At 38.2% G+C, this 11,177-nt stretch overlaps 4 protein-coding genes across 5 annotated transcripts; 2 read left to right on the top strand and 2 right to left on the bottom strand.

Moving 5' to 3' along the window:
* Positions 1-113: 113 nt before the first annotated feature.
* On the top strand, positions 114-4,442 carry LOC149736071 (uncharacterized). Of its 2 annotated transcripts, none has more exons than XM_089878745.1 (4): positions 114-487; positions 2,055-2,300; positions 3,335-3,614; positions 3,678-4,442. In XM_089878745.1, exons 1-4 carry the CDS (start codon positions 394-396, stop codon positions 3,877-3,879), a joined length of 822 nt encoding a protein of 273 aa, XP_089734871.1. In that variant the 5' UTR covers positions 114-393; the 3' UTR covers positions 3,880-4,442. The 2 variants fall into 2 exon arrangements, with proteins under 2 accessions (XP_089734871.1, XP_089734870.1); XM_089878744.1 differs by lacking the exon at positions 114-487 and adding an exon at positions 501-1,992.
* Positions 4,443-6,710: 2,268 nt separating this feature from the next.
* On the top strand, positions 6,711-7,682 carry LOC149736070 (uncharacterized). The gene is made up of 2 exons (XM_089878748.1): positions 6,711-7,178; positions 7,242-7,682. Exons 1-2 carry the CDS (start codon positions 6,931-6,933, stop codon positions 7,345-7,347), a joined length of 354 nt encoding a protein of 117 aa, XP_089734874.1. The 5' UTR covers positions 6,711-6,930; the 3' UTR covers positions 7,348-7,682.
* A 1,351-nt stretch (positions 7,683-9,033) lies between these two features.
* On the bottom strand, positions 9,034-9,655 carry LOC149736069 (uncharacterized). Its single transcript, XM_089878747.1, has 2 exons — positions 9,348-9,655; positions 9,034-9,285 (listed from the first exon to the last, which is right to left on the bottom strand). Exons 1-2 carry the CDS (start codon positions 9,653-9,655, stop codon positions 9,180-9,182), a joined length of 414 nt encoding a protein of 137 aa, XP_089734873.1. The 3' UTR covers positions 9,034-9,179.
* A 60-nt stretch (positions 9,656-9,715) lies between these two features.
* On the bottom strand, positions 9,716-10,422 carry LOC149736068 (salivary C-type lectin 1-like). Its single transcript, XM_089878751.1, has 2 exons — positions 10,170-10,422; positions 9,716-10,114 (listed from the first exon to the last, which is right to left on the bottom strand). The coding sequence occupies exons 1-2, from the start codon at positions 10,393-10,395 to the stop codon at positions 9,873-9,875; spliced, it is 468 nt and encodes a 155-aa protein (XP_089734877.1). The 5' UTR covers positions 10,396-10,422; the 3' UTR covers positions 9,716-9,872.
* Positions 10,423-11,177: the final 755 nt, after the last annotated feature.

The raw sequence follows: 11,177 nt of genomic DNA, 5'->3' as shown, positions 1-11,177 counted from the left end.
TATTCTCGTGTGGCGGAGCAACGACAGTCGAATACATGCTTGATCACGTCGGCGTGTTTTTGCCTGAGGAGCGACGTGAGAGGCGTGTGTCGTTGATTACACGATTCTTGCCGAGGTTGTGGCTTGCGTGGTGTATTTCATGCAAGGCAGACATTACAAGGGCTGCAGTTGTGAAGGGAGGGTTAGGACATTATGTTTGTTTAGGTGAGTAGAGAACGGCTGAGTATATTTGGTGAAACTAAGCCACATGCGTTGCTGTAGGGAGTTGTGTATAATGTTTGTATTCTACGGGAAATGTACAAGTTGTTGTTTTGGTGCCTATAGTGTATTCATACACATCATGCTCACTGTCAAGCATAGCTTATAATATGTGACCAACTATATAACATTGGAATGAAATGTGCGGTTTCACACCATGCGGTCTACTGCCACCATGCGGGACTGACTTACGCTGTGCGGAGCCAAGAATCAACTGACTTGAATATTGGTAAGATTGTTGATCTAATTATATAGTTACTTAACATAAGCAATCATGCATTAAAGTTAAATCAGTAAATCAATGCAACAGATAGTCCGAGTTTCATTTATAGTAGCAAACGAAGAACATTTAAAGAATTCTAAAACCGTATCCTTACGACTCCCATAGACCGTTGTTAATTGTTTAAAATACAATCGAAACATTGGGATATTGTGCGCTAAATGTGTCCCATCTTCCCCCACACATAAGATTTTGCACTGGATAAGAACCTTAGGCAAAACCGTTAAAACTGTCTAATTGTGACGGTACAGATGAATAGAAATATCAAAGTGTCAAACATAATTACGTCATAACACTCACTCTCCACACACGGCACGTTCGACGCGCTTGATTATGACATCACAAGTAAAGTAGTTTGTTATTGTAGAGAGTGAGGTTTATGATGTGTGGTTGGTTATCATGTATATATGAGGTGTATATGTTGATATATCCAGGGTGATACCATTTAGACCAGCGCTTCCCAAACAAGGGGTCTCGTAACAAACTTCTGGGGTCGCTAAAGTTTACCAACTTTACACAAAGTACTTTATGTACTATACCGATAACTGGGAAGGGTCGCGGAAAAGTTTAGGAGATCCAAAGGGGTTGCGAGGGAAAAGTTTGGAATCTTTGTGGTCTAGACCCCAGCACCGGTCTGACGCTGAGATAGTTTATATACAGAAAGTCTGAGACCTGGGATGTAGGTCTATTACCCCAACTTCCAGGGTGATATCATCTAGACCCCACTGAGGCAGTTTATAGACACTCAATAATAGAGATTCTATAAGGGTGGGGTCTTCAGTGAGGCACACATGAGGCTTGGGATGTAGATCTATTACCCCAACACCCAGGGTGCTACCATCTATACCCCAGCACTGGTTTGACGCTGAGATAGTTTATATACAGAAAGTCTGAGACCTGGGATGTAGGTCTATTACCCCAACACCCAGGGTGCTACCATCTATACCCCAGCACTGGTTTGACGCTGAGATAGTTTATATACAGAAAGTCTGAGACCTGGGATGTAGGTCTATTACCCCAACACCCAGGGTGCTACCATCTATACCCCAGCACTGGTTTGACGCTGAGATAGTTTATATACAGAAAGTCTGAGACCTGGGATGTAGGTCTATTACCCCAACACCCAGAATGTGACCATCTAGACCCCACTAAGGCAGTTTAAACACATTCAATAATTAAGATCCAAATAAGCAAACTAGTAGTAAACCCCTGACCTGTGGTTAAAATGAAGAATTGGCTGCTTTTCGTTGTTTCTTTCTGTTTGGTTGTGATATGCAAAGGACAAGTTACCTGGTATAAACCTTGTACGAACGAGTATTATATATATACTGGTGTGGAGGGTAACTATTCAACTGCAGTTAGTGCGTGTAATTCAATGAACGCTACACTTGCTCGCATTAAAACTGAACAAGTTCAAGATTTTGTGATGGGGAAGATAAAATTGTTGTATCCAGGTATTCTATAATCTATGTTATATAGTTAAGTATACAAAGTTGCAAGTGTTTGTTACATGCAGAAGTAACGTTGATGGCTTTCTACATTGGGATGAACCGAATCAATTCAAGTTCAACAGGATTCCAGTGGAATGACGGAACGATGGTGACGTCAGGTTATACGAATTGGCGTTCTGGTGAACCGAATAATGCGGGTGGGAACGAAAATTGCGTCGTGCTGCGTTATAAGATCGGTCATTCATGGCACGGCAAATGGAACGATTTACCTTGTTCATGGAATAGGCGATACATATGTGAACGTAGATTAGGTGAGTAATGTCAGTGTTAACTTTGGTGCATAATAACATAAACCTATTTATCCATCGATTGCGATAACCAAGATTATATTGATTAAAACAACAGTCGTTTTAAAACAGGCTATGAGTGAATATATGGAAAAGCGTGGCTGTTTATTCCACTGTAGTTCTAACAACGTAAATATAAACAATTACCTAAACAAAAGATCAAAGATCTAATGAGTGAGCACGTTATAAACTAATTACCATAGCATTAATTAATCCTTTTACTACAACGGTCGACTGAGCTCGATCAAAAACAAACCAGAAGTAACCAACAAAACGGGTTTCAGTCGACATTGGTGACTGTGGAGCAGTAGGCAGAATGTATTTATACATGTATTATAACTCATTAAACTTATGATGTATGAGGATTGAAGGATTGGTAAAGAATATGTGTAAATACGCTTTGTACAACTCCTGTACCATGTGTTGACTTGTAAACTAACACTAGTTAACTTTGTCGTCGCTTAAAATGTTTGTTTTTGTGAATTTGTAAAAAAACGTAATCACGCAGCAGTGATTATAGGTAATGTTAGAAGTTAATATTATTCATATTCTAAAGGTTGTGTTTATACGGAAGATAACGATAGAAACATGGCACTCGTGTACGCTTCGGCGCACACACACGTGACGGACGGCCACACGCTAATTATGCGGTTTTAAATGTGAAAATTTAGTCTAAAAATTATAAACATATATTATGATTTGATTTCAATCAAGAGATTAAAGAATAAATGCTAGAAGTAAGAATTGAGACAAGTGCGGAAAAAAGTCGCACAAAAAACAACAACAAGAACACCTGTTTGACGAAAAAAGATCTATATGACCTCTACCGTGCTCAATCAGTGCTCTGCAACCGGTGTGCCGCGGGATAACCTGCGCGTTGAATATAAGGTCTTTGGAAATATGCAGCGCATACGTATTTCTTTTCGCGGGAATTCTTGGCGCTGTTTTCCGTTTATAATTTAAAAAAAATAATAACTAAATGACGTCGTTGTACTCAGAAAAAGACACAACGACCCAACTACAAACAACAACAAACTTACAGAGTACCGACAAAACAACAACAGACACACAGAGTACCGGCAAACCAGCAACGTATGACAAAACACCAACAGACACACAAAGGGCCTTTACAACAACAACAAACAATGACCAACTAGAACAGATGAAGACATTGGGTGAATTCTCAACAATCCATGTCGTCATGTCTTCATTAGGAAGTATTGTTGGAACGAGTGTCGTATTTATTATTGGAATCTTGATTTACTGTAAGAAACGAATGTAAGTTGCTAGAATTAAGTTTTAAGGTATCGCGACGAACAATTAATTAAACTTCTGTTTTAGAAACAATAACGTCACTGTACCCCCTCCCCTACAAAAAGAGCTGCATCTTGAACCAACACGTCAATACTATGACATCACAAACGAACGGAATCAAGCGCAGCATGACGTAACTACACCCCCTCCCCCACAACAAGGGGAGTATCTTGAACCGATACGGTACGACATCAACGATGGTTACGTCACATTTGAATCGAACCAATAGGCGATTGTGACGTGTCGAAACACGTGATACCAACGAATAACGTCACGTATCTAACTCAGCGATATTTTTTATAAAAAAGCTAAACTATTTTTCTATGGTTAAACTGGGAATTTCTTTACCTTTTAGGCCGCATGTTACCGATGTGATTTTCCCTTTCTGATATCGCTTTCTCTTTTCTCACATCACCCCGTCTTCTCAACTCTCTGCCCTTTTCTTCCGCACTTAATGCACAAAGTCTTCAGTATATATGACCCATGTTATATTGGTTAAGTGATTAACTTTATATTTGACCGTTAATTTTGCTTGTACAGTTCCATGTACTATAATTCTTTACTTTTATATAATTAAAACGTGAATAAAATATTTTCGGTATAACATTTCTCTATCACAGTATATCCTGTGCATGGAGACCGGTGTGCCCGCCTGTTATAAAGTATACGGTAAAGATTTCCAAATGGTCTCAATTCAATGGCTGTTTACAATATGGCAACAACGATTTGTTAATTAGTTTAGCCTGACGAGTAATTATCATAGAGTTTTAATAAATAAATGAATGTAACATATTTATTCTCGTGTGGCGGAGCAACGACAGTCGAATACATGCTTGATCACGTCGGCGTGTTTTTGCCTGAGGAGCGACGTGGGAGGCGTGTGTCGTTGATTACACGATTCTTGCCGAGGTTGTGGCTTGCGTGGTGTATTTCATGCAAGGCAGACATTACAAGGGCTGCAGTTGTGAAGGGAGGGTTAGGACATTATGCTTGTTTAGGTGAGTAGAGAACGGCTGAGTATATTTGGTGAAACTAAGCCACATGCGTTGCTGTAGGGAGTTGTGTATAATGTTTGTATTCTACGGGAAATGTACAAGTTGTTGTTTTGGTGTCTATAGTGTATTCATACACATCATGCTCACTGTCAAGCATAGCTTATAATATGTGACCAACTATATAACATTTATTTGGAATGTGCGGTTTCCCATCATGCGGTCTACTGCCACCATGCGGGACTGACTTATGCTGTGCGGAGCCAAGAATCAACTGATTTGAACATTGGTAAGATTGTTGATTTAATTATACAGTTATTTAACATAAGCAACCATGCATTAAAGTTAACTCGGTAAATCAATGCAACAGATAGTCCGAGTTTCATTTATAGTAGCAAACAAAGAACATTTAAAGAATTCTAAAACCGTATCCTCACGACTCCCATAGACCGTTGTTAGCTGTTTCGAAACACGATCAGAATATATGGGTATTATGTGTTGAAGTTAAAAAAGTAAATCAATGCAACAAAATAGTCCTAGTTTAATTTAGTAGCAAACAAAAGACAACTCGAAGATTTATAAAACCGTAACATCCATGAACGAAGTAAACGAAAAACATTTAAAGAATGCTAAAACCGTATCCTCACGACTCCCATACACCGTTAACAGTTTAGAAACACGATCAGAATATATGGGCACCATGTGTTAAAGGTGTCCCTTCTTCCCCGACAGTACTGTATAGGATTTTGCATTGAGTATGAACTGCTTTAGGTAAAAATAGAAAAAAAAAACAAAATGTCAATCATAAGGACGTCATAACACTCACTCTCCACACAAGGCACGTTCGTCGCGCTTGATTATGACATCACAGGTAAAGTAGTTTGTTATTGTAGAGAGTAAGGTTTATAATGTGTGGTTGGTTATCATGAGGTGTAGCCTATATGTTGATATATCCAGGGTGATACCATTTAGACCAGCGCTTCCCAAACAAGGGGTCTCGTAACGAACTTCAGGGGTCGCTGAGAGTTCACCAACTTTACACAAAGTACTTTATGTACTATACCGATAACTGGGAAGGGTCGCGGAAAAGTTTGCGAGATTAGAAAGGGTTGTGATGAAAAGATCCCACTAGTCTAACGCTGAGATAGTTTATGGACAGAAAACCTGGGACCTGGGGTGTAGGTTTATTACCCTAATACCCAGAGTGCTACCATCTAGACCCCACGGAGGTAGTTTATAGACACTCCATAATAGAGATTCAAGAGTTCCACATTAGTGGTAACTCTGTGGTCACTTATAGTTTTAATTTGTCAGCACTATAGAAATATAATTTAAAGGCATACTTTCAGCTGTTTTGAATTCACCAATACATAAGTCCTTGGGTGTTTTAATAAATAGTGCCCACATTAAGTTGCAAAGTGAAATTGGTGACGTATGATTCTTGAGTTTTCCTACAGTTACAGAAAATGTACAATACTTAATTTGTACAGTTGTGGTTGGAATGAAGAATTTGATGCTTTTCGTTGTTTCTTTCTGTTTGGTTGTGATATGCAAAGGACAAGTTACCTGGCATCAACTTGGTTCGAACGAGTATTATATATACACTGGTGTGAGGGTTAACCACTCAGCTGCAGTTAGTGCGTGTCATTCAATGAACGCTACACTTGCTCGCATTAAAACTAAACAAGTTCAAGATTTTGTGATGGAGAAGATAACATTGAGTCCAAGTACTTGTTACGATATAGTCAACTATACAAAGTTACAAGTGTTTGTTGCATGCAGGTGTCACGTTGATGGATTTCTACATTGGGATGAATCGAATCAATTCAAGTTCAACAGGATTCCAGTGGAATGATGGGACGATGGTGACGTCAGGTTATACGAAATGGGCTATTGATGAACCAAATAATATGGGTGGAAATGAAAATTGCGTCCAGCTGTATTATTCATGGAATGGCGTATGGAACGATGTACCTTGTTCATGGAGTAGGCGATACATATGTGAACGTAGATTAGGTGAGTAATGTCAGTGTTAACTTATGGCGCGTAACAACATAAACCTATTTATCCATCGATTGCGATAACCAAGATTATATTGATTAAAACAACAGTCGTTTTAAAACAGGCTATGGGTGAATATATGGAAAAGCGTGGCTGTTTATTCCACTGTAGTTCTAACAACGTAAATATAAACAATTACCTAAACAAAAGATCAAAGATCTAATGAGTGAGCACGTGTTAAACTAATTACCATAAACGCCAAGCGTTTGTAACTTAAAAGAAACTAAATGACGTCATTATACCAAGAAAAAGACACAACGACTCAACAACAAATAACAACAGACACACAGACTACAGACAAAACAACAACAGACACACAGATGGCCTTCACAACAACAACAAACAACGATCCACTAGAACAGATGAAGACATGTGAATTCTCAATAATCCATGTCGTCATGTCCTCATTAGGAAGTATTGTTGGAACGAGTGTCGTATTTATTATTGGAATCTGGATTTACTGTAAGAAACGAAGGTAAGTTGCTAGAATTAAGTTTTAAGATATCGCGACGAACAATTAATTAAACAATTGTTTTAGAAACAAAGACGTCATTGCACACCCTTCCCCAAAACAAGAGCTGTATCTTGAACCGATACGTCACGACATCAACGATGGTTACGTCACATTTGGACCGAACCAATAGGTGATTGTGACGTGTCGAAACACGTGATGCCAACGAATAACGTCACGTATCTGACTCGGCGATATTTTGTTTACTTTATAAAAGATAAACCATATCTATGGTTAAACGAGGAACTTCTCTCCTTTTTAGACCGCATGCTACCGATGTCATTTTCCTTTTTCTTATATCGCTCACTTTTTCTCACACCACCCCGTCTTCTTAACTCTCTGTCCTTTTCTTCCGCACTTAATGCACAAAGTCTTCAGTTTATATGACCCATGTTATATTTGTTGAATAAATAACTTTATATTTCACCGTTAAATAACTTTATATTTATTTTGCTTGTACAGTTCCGCGTTATACATTTTTTTAAATCCCCGGCGCAGTAGAACAAGCTACAGTGTGCGACTTAAAAGTGAAGCCTTACTATCATAAGAATTGTTAAACTCATACGCCGGGAATATTTGTTCATAAAACAACCAATGATCGCAATGTTTGTCAATTTGTCTCATTTATAGTTAAACCATTTTCTTATAATGGCGAGGCTTCATTTTTAAGTCGCAAACTGCAGCTGATTTTATTGCGACAGGGACTTAAAAATAATTATTTATAACATATTTATGTTATCTTTTTTCCGCGATATAGTTCAGTAAGGGAAGATGGGACACCTTTGACACATAATATCCAAATATCCTGTGTTTTAAACAATTTACAACGGTCTATGGAAGTCGTGAAATCACGGTTTTATAATTCATTGAATGTTCTTTGTTTACAACCAAATGGAAAGAGAAAACTAAACGAAAAAGTGTCCCATCTTCTCCCACCCTACTATATTATAAATTTAGGGAAATACCCCGAACAATTCAAAATAAATGTAACGTGTTTATTAAATGTTTTTTAAATTTATTCGTTATTATTCAGAACTATCGTGTTCGTTGTTGAAATAGAAAAGTCTAAAACGAGAAATTAAGTTTATACAGACTTGTATTGTCTTGGTAGGCGGTCTACAGTTTTATTGTTGCAAACGTATATATATTGTTTATATATTGTAACAACTAACAAGTAAATATGGTATGTGTGATGTTGTAATATATACGCCGGCACCTTTTTTATGTATGACTGATAATTTGGACAATCCATTAGTGACCACTGGGTTGAAGCAATTGCCGTTAAGTGTCTTGCCCAAGAACACATACGCCCACAATGATAGTAGCGTCGACCTTGAACTCTTTACCTCTTTCTGGGTTCCGGGCAGGCGCGCTAACCACTTTGCCATGAGGCGGACTGTTATTGGAATATTAAAGTGGGCACGAAGTGTATGAAACAGAACATCCGTGTTATAACGACTGTCGTTGCCCCGCCATGCGAGGATAAATAAGTTACAAACGTGGTAACTCCTAAGCTGGCACGAGGTGTATGAAACATAACACCCGTGTTATAACAACTGTCGTTGCCCCCGGCTTGCGAGGATAATTAAGTTACATTTGTGGTAACTCTAAGCGGACACGAGGTGTATTTAAAACAATTCGTATAACGCCGAACTATACAAGCAAAATAAACGGTGAAATATAAAGTTAATCACTCAACAAATATAACATAGGTCATATATACTGAAGACTTTGTGCTTTAAGTGGGAAAAAAGGGAAAGAGTTAAGAAGACGGGGTGATGTGAGAAAAGAGAAAGCGATATCAGAAAAAGGAAAATGACATCGGTAGCATGTGGTCTAAAAAGGAGAGAAGTTCCTCGTTTAACCATAGATATGGTTTAACTTTTATAAAGTAAACAAAATATCGCCGAGTCACATACGTGACGTTATTCGTTGGTATCACGTGTTTCGACACGTCACAATCACCTATTGGTTCGGTTCAAATGTGACGTAACCATTGGCATTATCGTGACGTTTCGTTTCAAGATTCAGCTCTTGTTGTGGGGGAGGGAGTGCGATGACGTCATTGTTTCTAAAACATAAATGTACCAATTGTTCGTCGCGATATCTTAAAACTTAATTCTAGCAACTTACCTTCGTGTCTTACAGTAAATCCAGATTCCAATAATAAATACGACACTCGTTCCAACAATACTTCCTAATGAAGACATGACGACATGGATTGTTGAGAATTCACATGTCTTCATCTGTTCTAGTGGATCGTTGTTTGTTGTTGTTGTGAGGGCCCTCTGTGTGTCTGTTGTTGTTTTGCCGGTACTCTGTGTGTCTGTTGGTGTTTTGTCGGTACTCCGTGTGTCTGTTGGTGTTTTGTCGGTACTCTGTGTGTCTGTTGTTATTTGTTGTTGAGTCGTTGTGTCTTTTTCTTGGTATAATGACGTCATTTAATTTCTTTTAAGTTACAAACGCTTGGCGTATAGTTTAGGTAATGGTTTACATTTACGTTTTTAGAACTACAGTGGAATAAACAGCCACGCTTTTCCATATATTCACCCATAGCCTGTTTTAAAACGACTGTTGTTTTAATCAATATAATCTTGGTTATCGTAATCGATGGATAAATAGGTTTATGTTGTTATGCACCAAAAGTTAACACTGACATTACTCACCTAATCTACGTTCACATATGTATTGCCTATTCCATGAACAAGGTATATCGTTCCATTTGCCATTCCATGAATAATACAGCTGGACGCAATTTTCATTTCCACCCATATTATTTGGTTCACCAATAGCCCATTTCGTATAACCTGACGTCACCATCGTCCCATCATTCCACTGAAATCCTGTTGAACTTGAATTGATTCGTTTCAACCCAATGTAGAAATCTATCCACGTGACACCTGCATGCAACAAACACTTGTAACTTTGTATAGTTGACTATATCGTAACAAGTACTTGGAATCAATGTCATCTTCTCCATCACAAAATCTTGAACTTGTTTAGTTTTAATTCGAGCAAGTGTAGCGCCCATTGAATTACACGCACTAACTGCAGCTGAGTGGTTAACCCCTACACCAGTGTCTATATAATACTCGTTCGAACCAAGTTGATGCCAGGTAACTTGTCCTTTGCATATCACAACCAAACAGAAAGAAACAACGAAAAGCAGCCAAGTCTTCATACTAACTGCAACTGTACAAACTATCGTGCCGAATATTTTCTGGCGCTGTAGGAAGTTGAAACTCAAGAATTACCTAAAAAATTTCACTTTGCAACTTACATACACCTCGTGCGCGCTTACAAGTTACCACTTTCATAAGTTTAGGAATTTTAAAATGGCCCGTTGGGTAGGATCAAGTGCAGTTAAGTGTCTTGTCCAAGGTCCCATACAACCACAGTGATTGCATCTTCAATTCGAGACTCGAATCTGTAACTTCTGGGTGAGTGCGCTACCCGTGTTACAACTTTTGAAGTTTTCTTGCCACACTAATAACATAACAAGCTACATTTATTCATTTATTTCAGTTTTAAGACGTAAGAATGCTTTACTAATATGCGCGAACTACAATATTTAAACAGAAGTGTTCTTATTCTTTGAGTATTCCTAACACATGAGTTACAGTGTCTTTTGTCTTATGGGTATACCAAATACCAAATCTACAAAGATATAGCAAGATCCTTGCCTAACGACGAGTTATTTATAAAACAGCTATAAATATGGTGGAAATAACATCACTGAGTTGATATGTATATCTGTCCTACATTATGTACCGAGTCAGTATAAAGTAGGATCTTAAGAACAAGACAATCTACCCACATCCTAAAATACACAACAACACACATATATATAGCACATATATGACACATAAATGGTTATATACCCGAGTACGTAGGATTATACATACTGTATGAAGCAGGAATTTAAGAACAAGACAATCCGCCTATATCCTAAACTCCACATCT

Source organism: Ciona robusta, chromosome 5 (assembly GCF_009617815.1).
Source record: "Ciona robusta chromosome 5, ASM961781v2".
Classification (NCBI taxonomy): Eukaryota; Metazoa; Chordata; class Ascidiacea; order Phlebobranchia; family Cionidae; genus Ciona; species Ciona robusta.
Note: the sequence above shows the minus strand (reverse complement) of the source record. Positions and strands in the feature narration are given on the sequence as shown.

Excerpts from the sequence above, each read along its gene's own strand:
- LOC149736069 (XM_089878747.1), bottom strand. The coding sequence starts at position 9,655 with ATGACGTCATTATACCAAGAAAAAGACACAACGACTCAACAACAAATA. Across the intron at positions 9,286-9,347 it reads ATTTACTGTAAGACACGAAG|AAACAATGACGTCATCGCAC; the intron begins GTAAGTTGCTAG and ends TTTATGTTTTAG.
- LOC149736070 (XM_089878748.1), top strand. The coding sequence starts at position 6,931 with ATGACGTCATTATACCAAGAAAAAGACACAACGACTCAACAACAAATA. Across the intron at positions 7,179-7,241 it reads ATTTACTGTAAGAAACGAAG|AAACAAAGACGTCATTGCAC; the intron begins GTAAGTTGCTAG and ends CAATTGTTTTAG.
- LOC149736071 (XM_089878744.1), top strand. The coding sequence starts at position 1,764 with ATGAAGAATTGGCTGCTTTTCGTTGTTTCTTTCTGTTTGGTTGTGATA. Across the intron at positions 1,993-2,054 it reads GATAAAATTGTTGTATCCAG|AAGTAACGTTGATGGCTTTC; the intron begins GTATTCTATAAT and ends TGTTACATGCAG. Across the intron at positions 3,615-3,677 it reads ATTTACTGTAAGAAACGAAT|AAACAATAACGTCACTGTAC; the intron begins GTAAGTTGCTAG and ends CTTCTGTTTTAG.
- LOC149736068 (XM_089878751.1), bottom strand. The coding sequence starts at position 10,395 with ATGAAGACTTGGCTGCTTTTCGTTGTTTCTTTCTGTTTGGTTGTGATA. Across the intron at positions 10,115-10,169 it reads GAAGATGACATTGATTCCAA|GTGTCACGTGGATAGATTTC; the intron begins GTACTTGTTACG and ends TGTTGCATGCAG.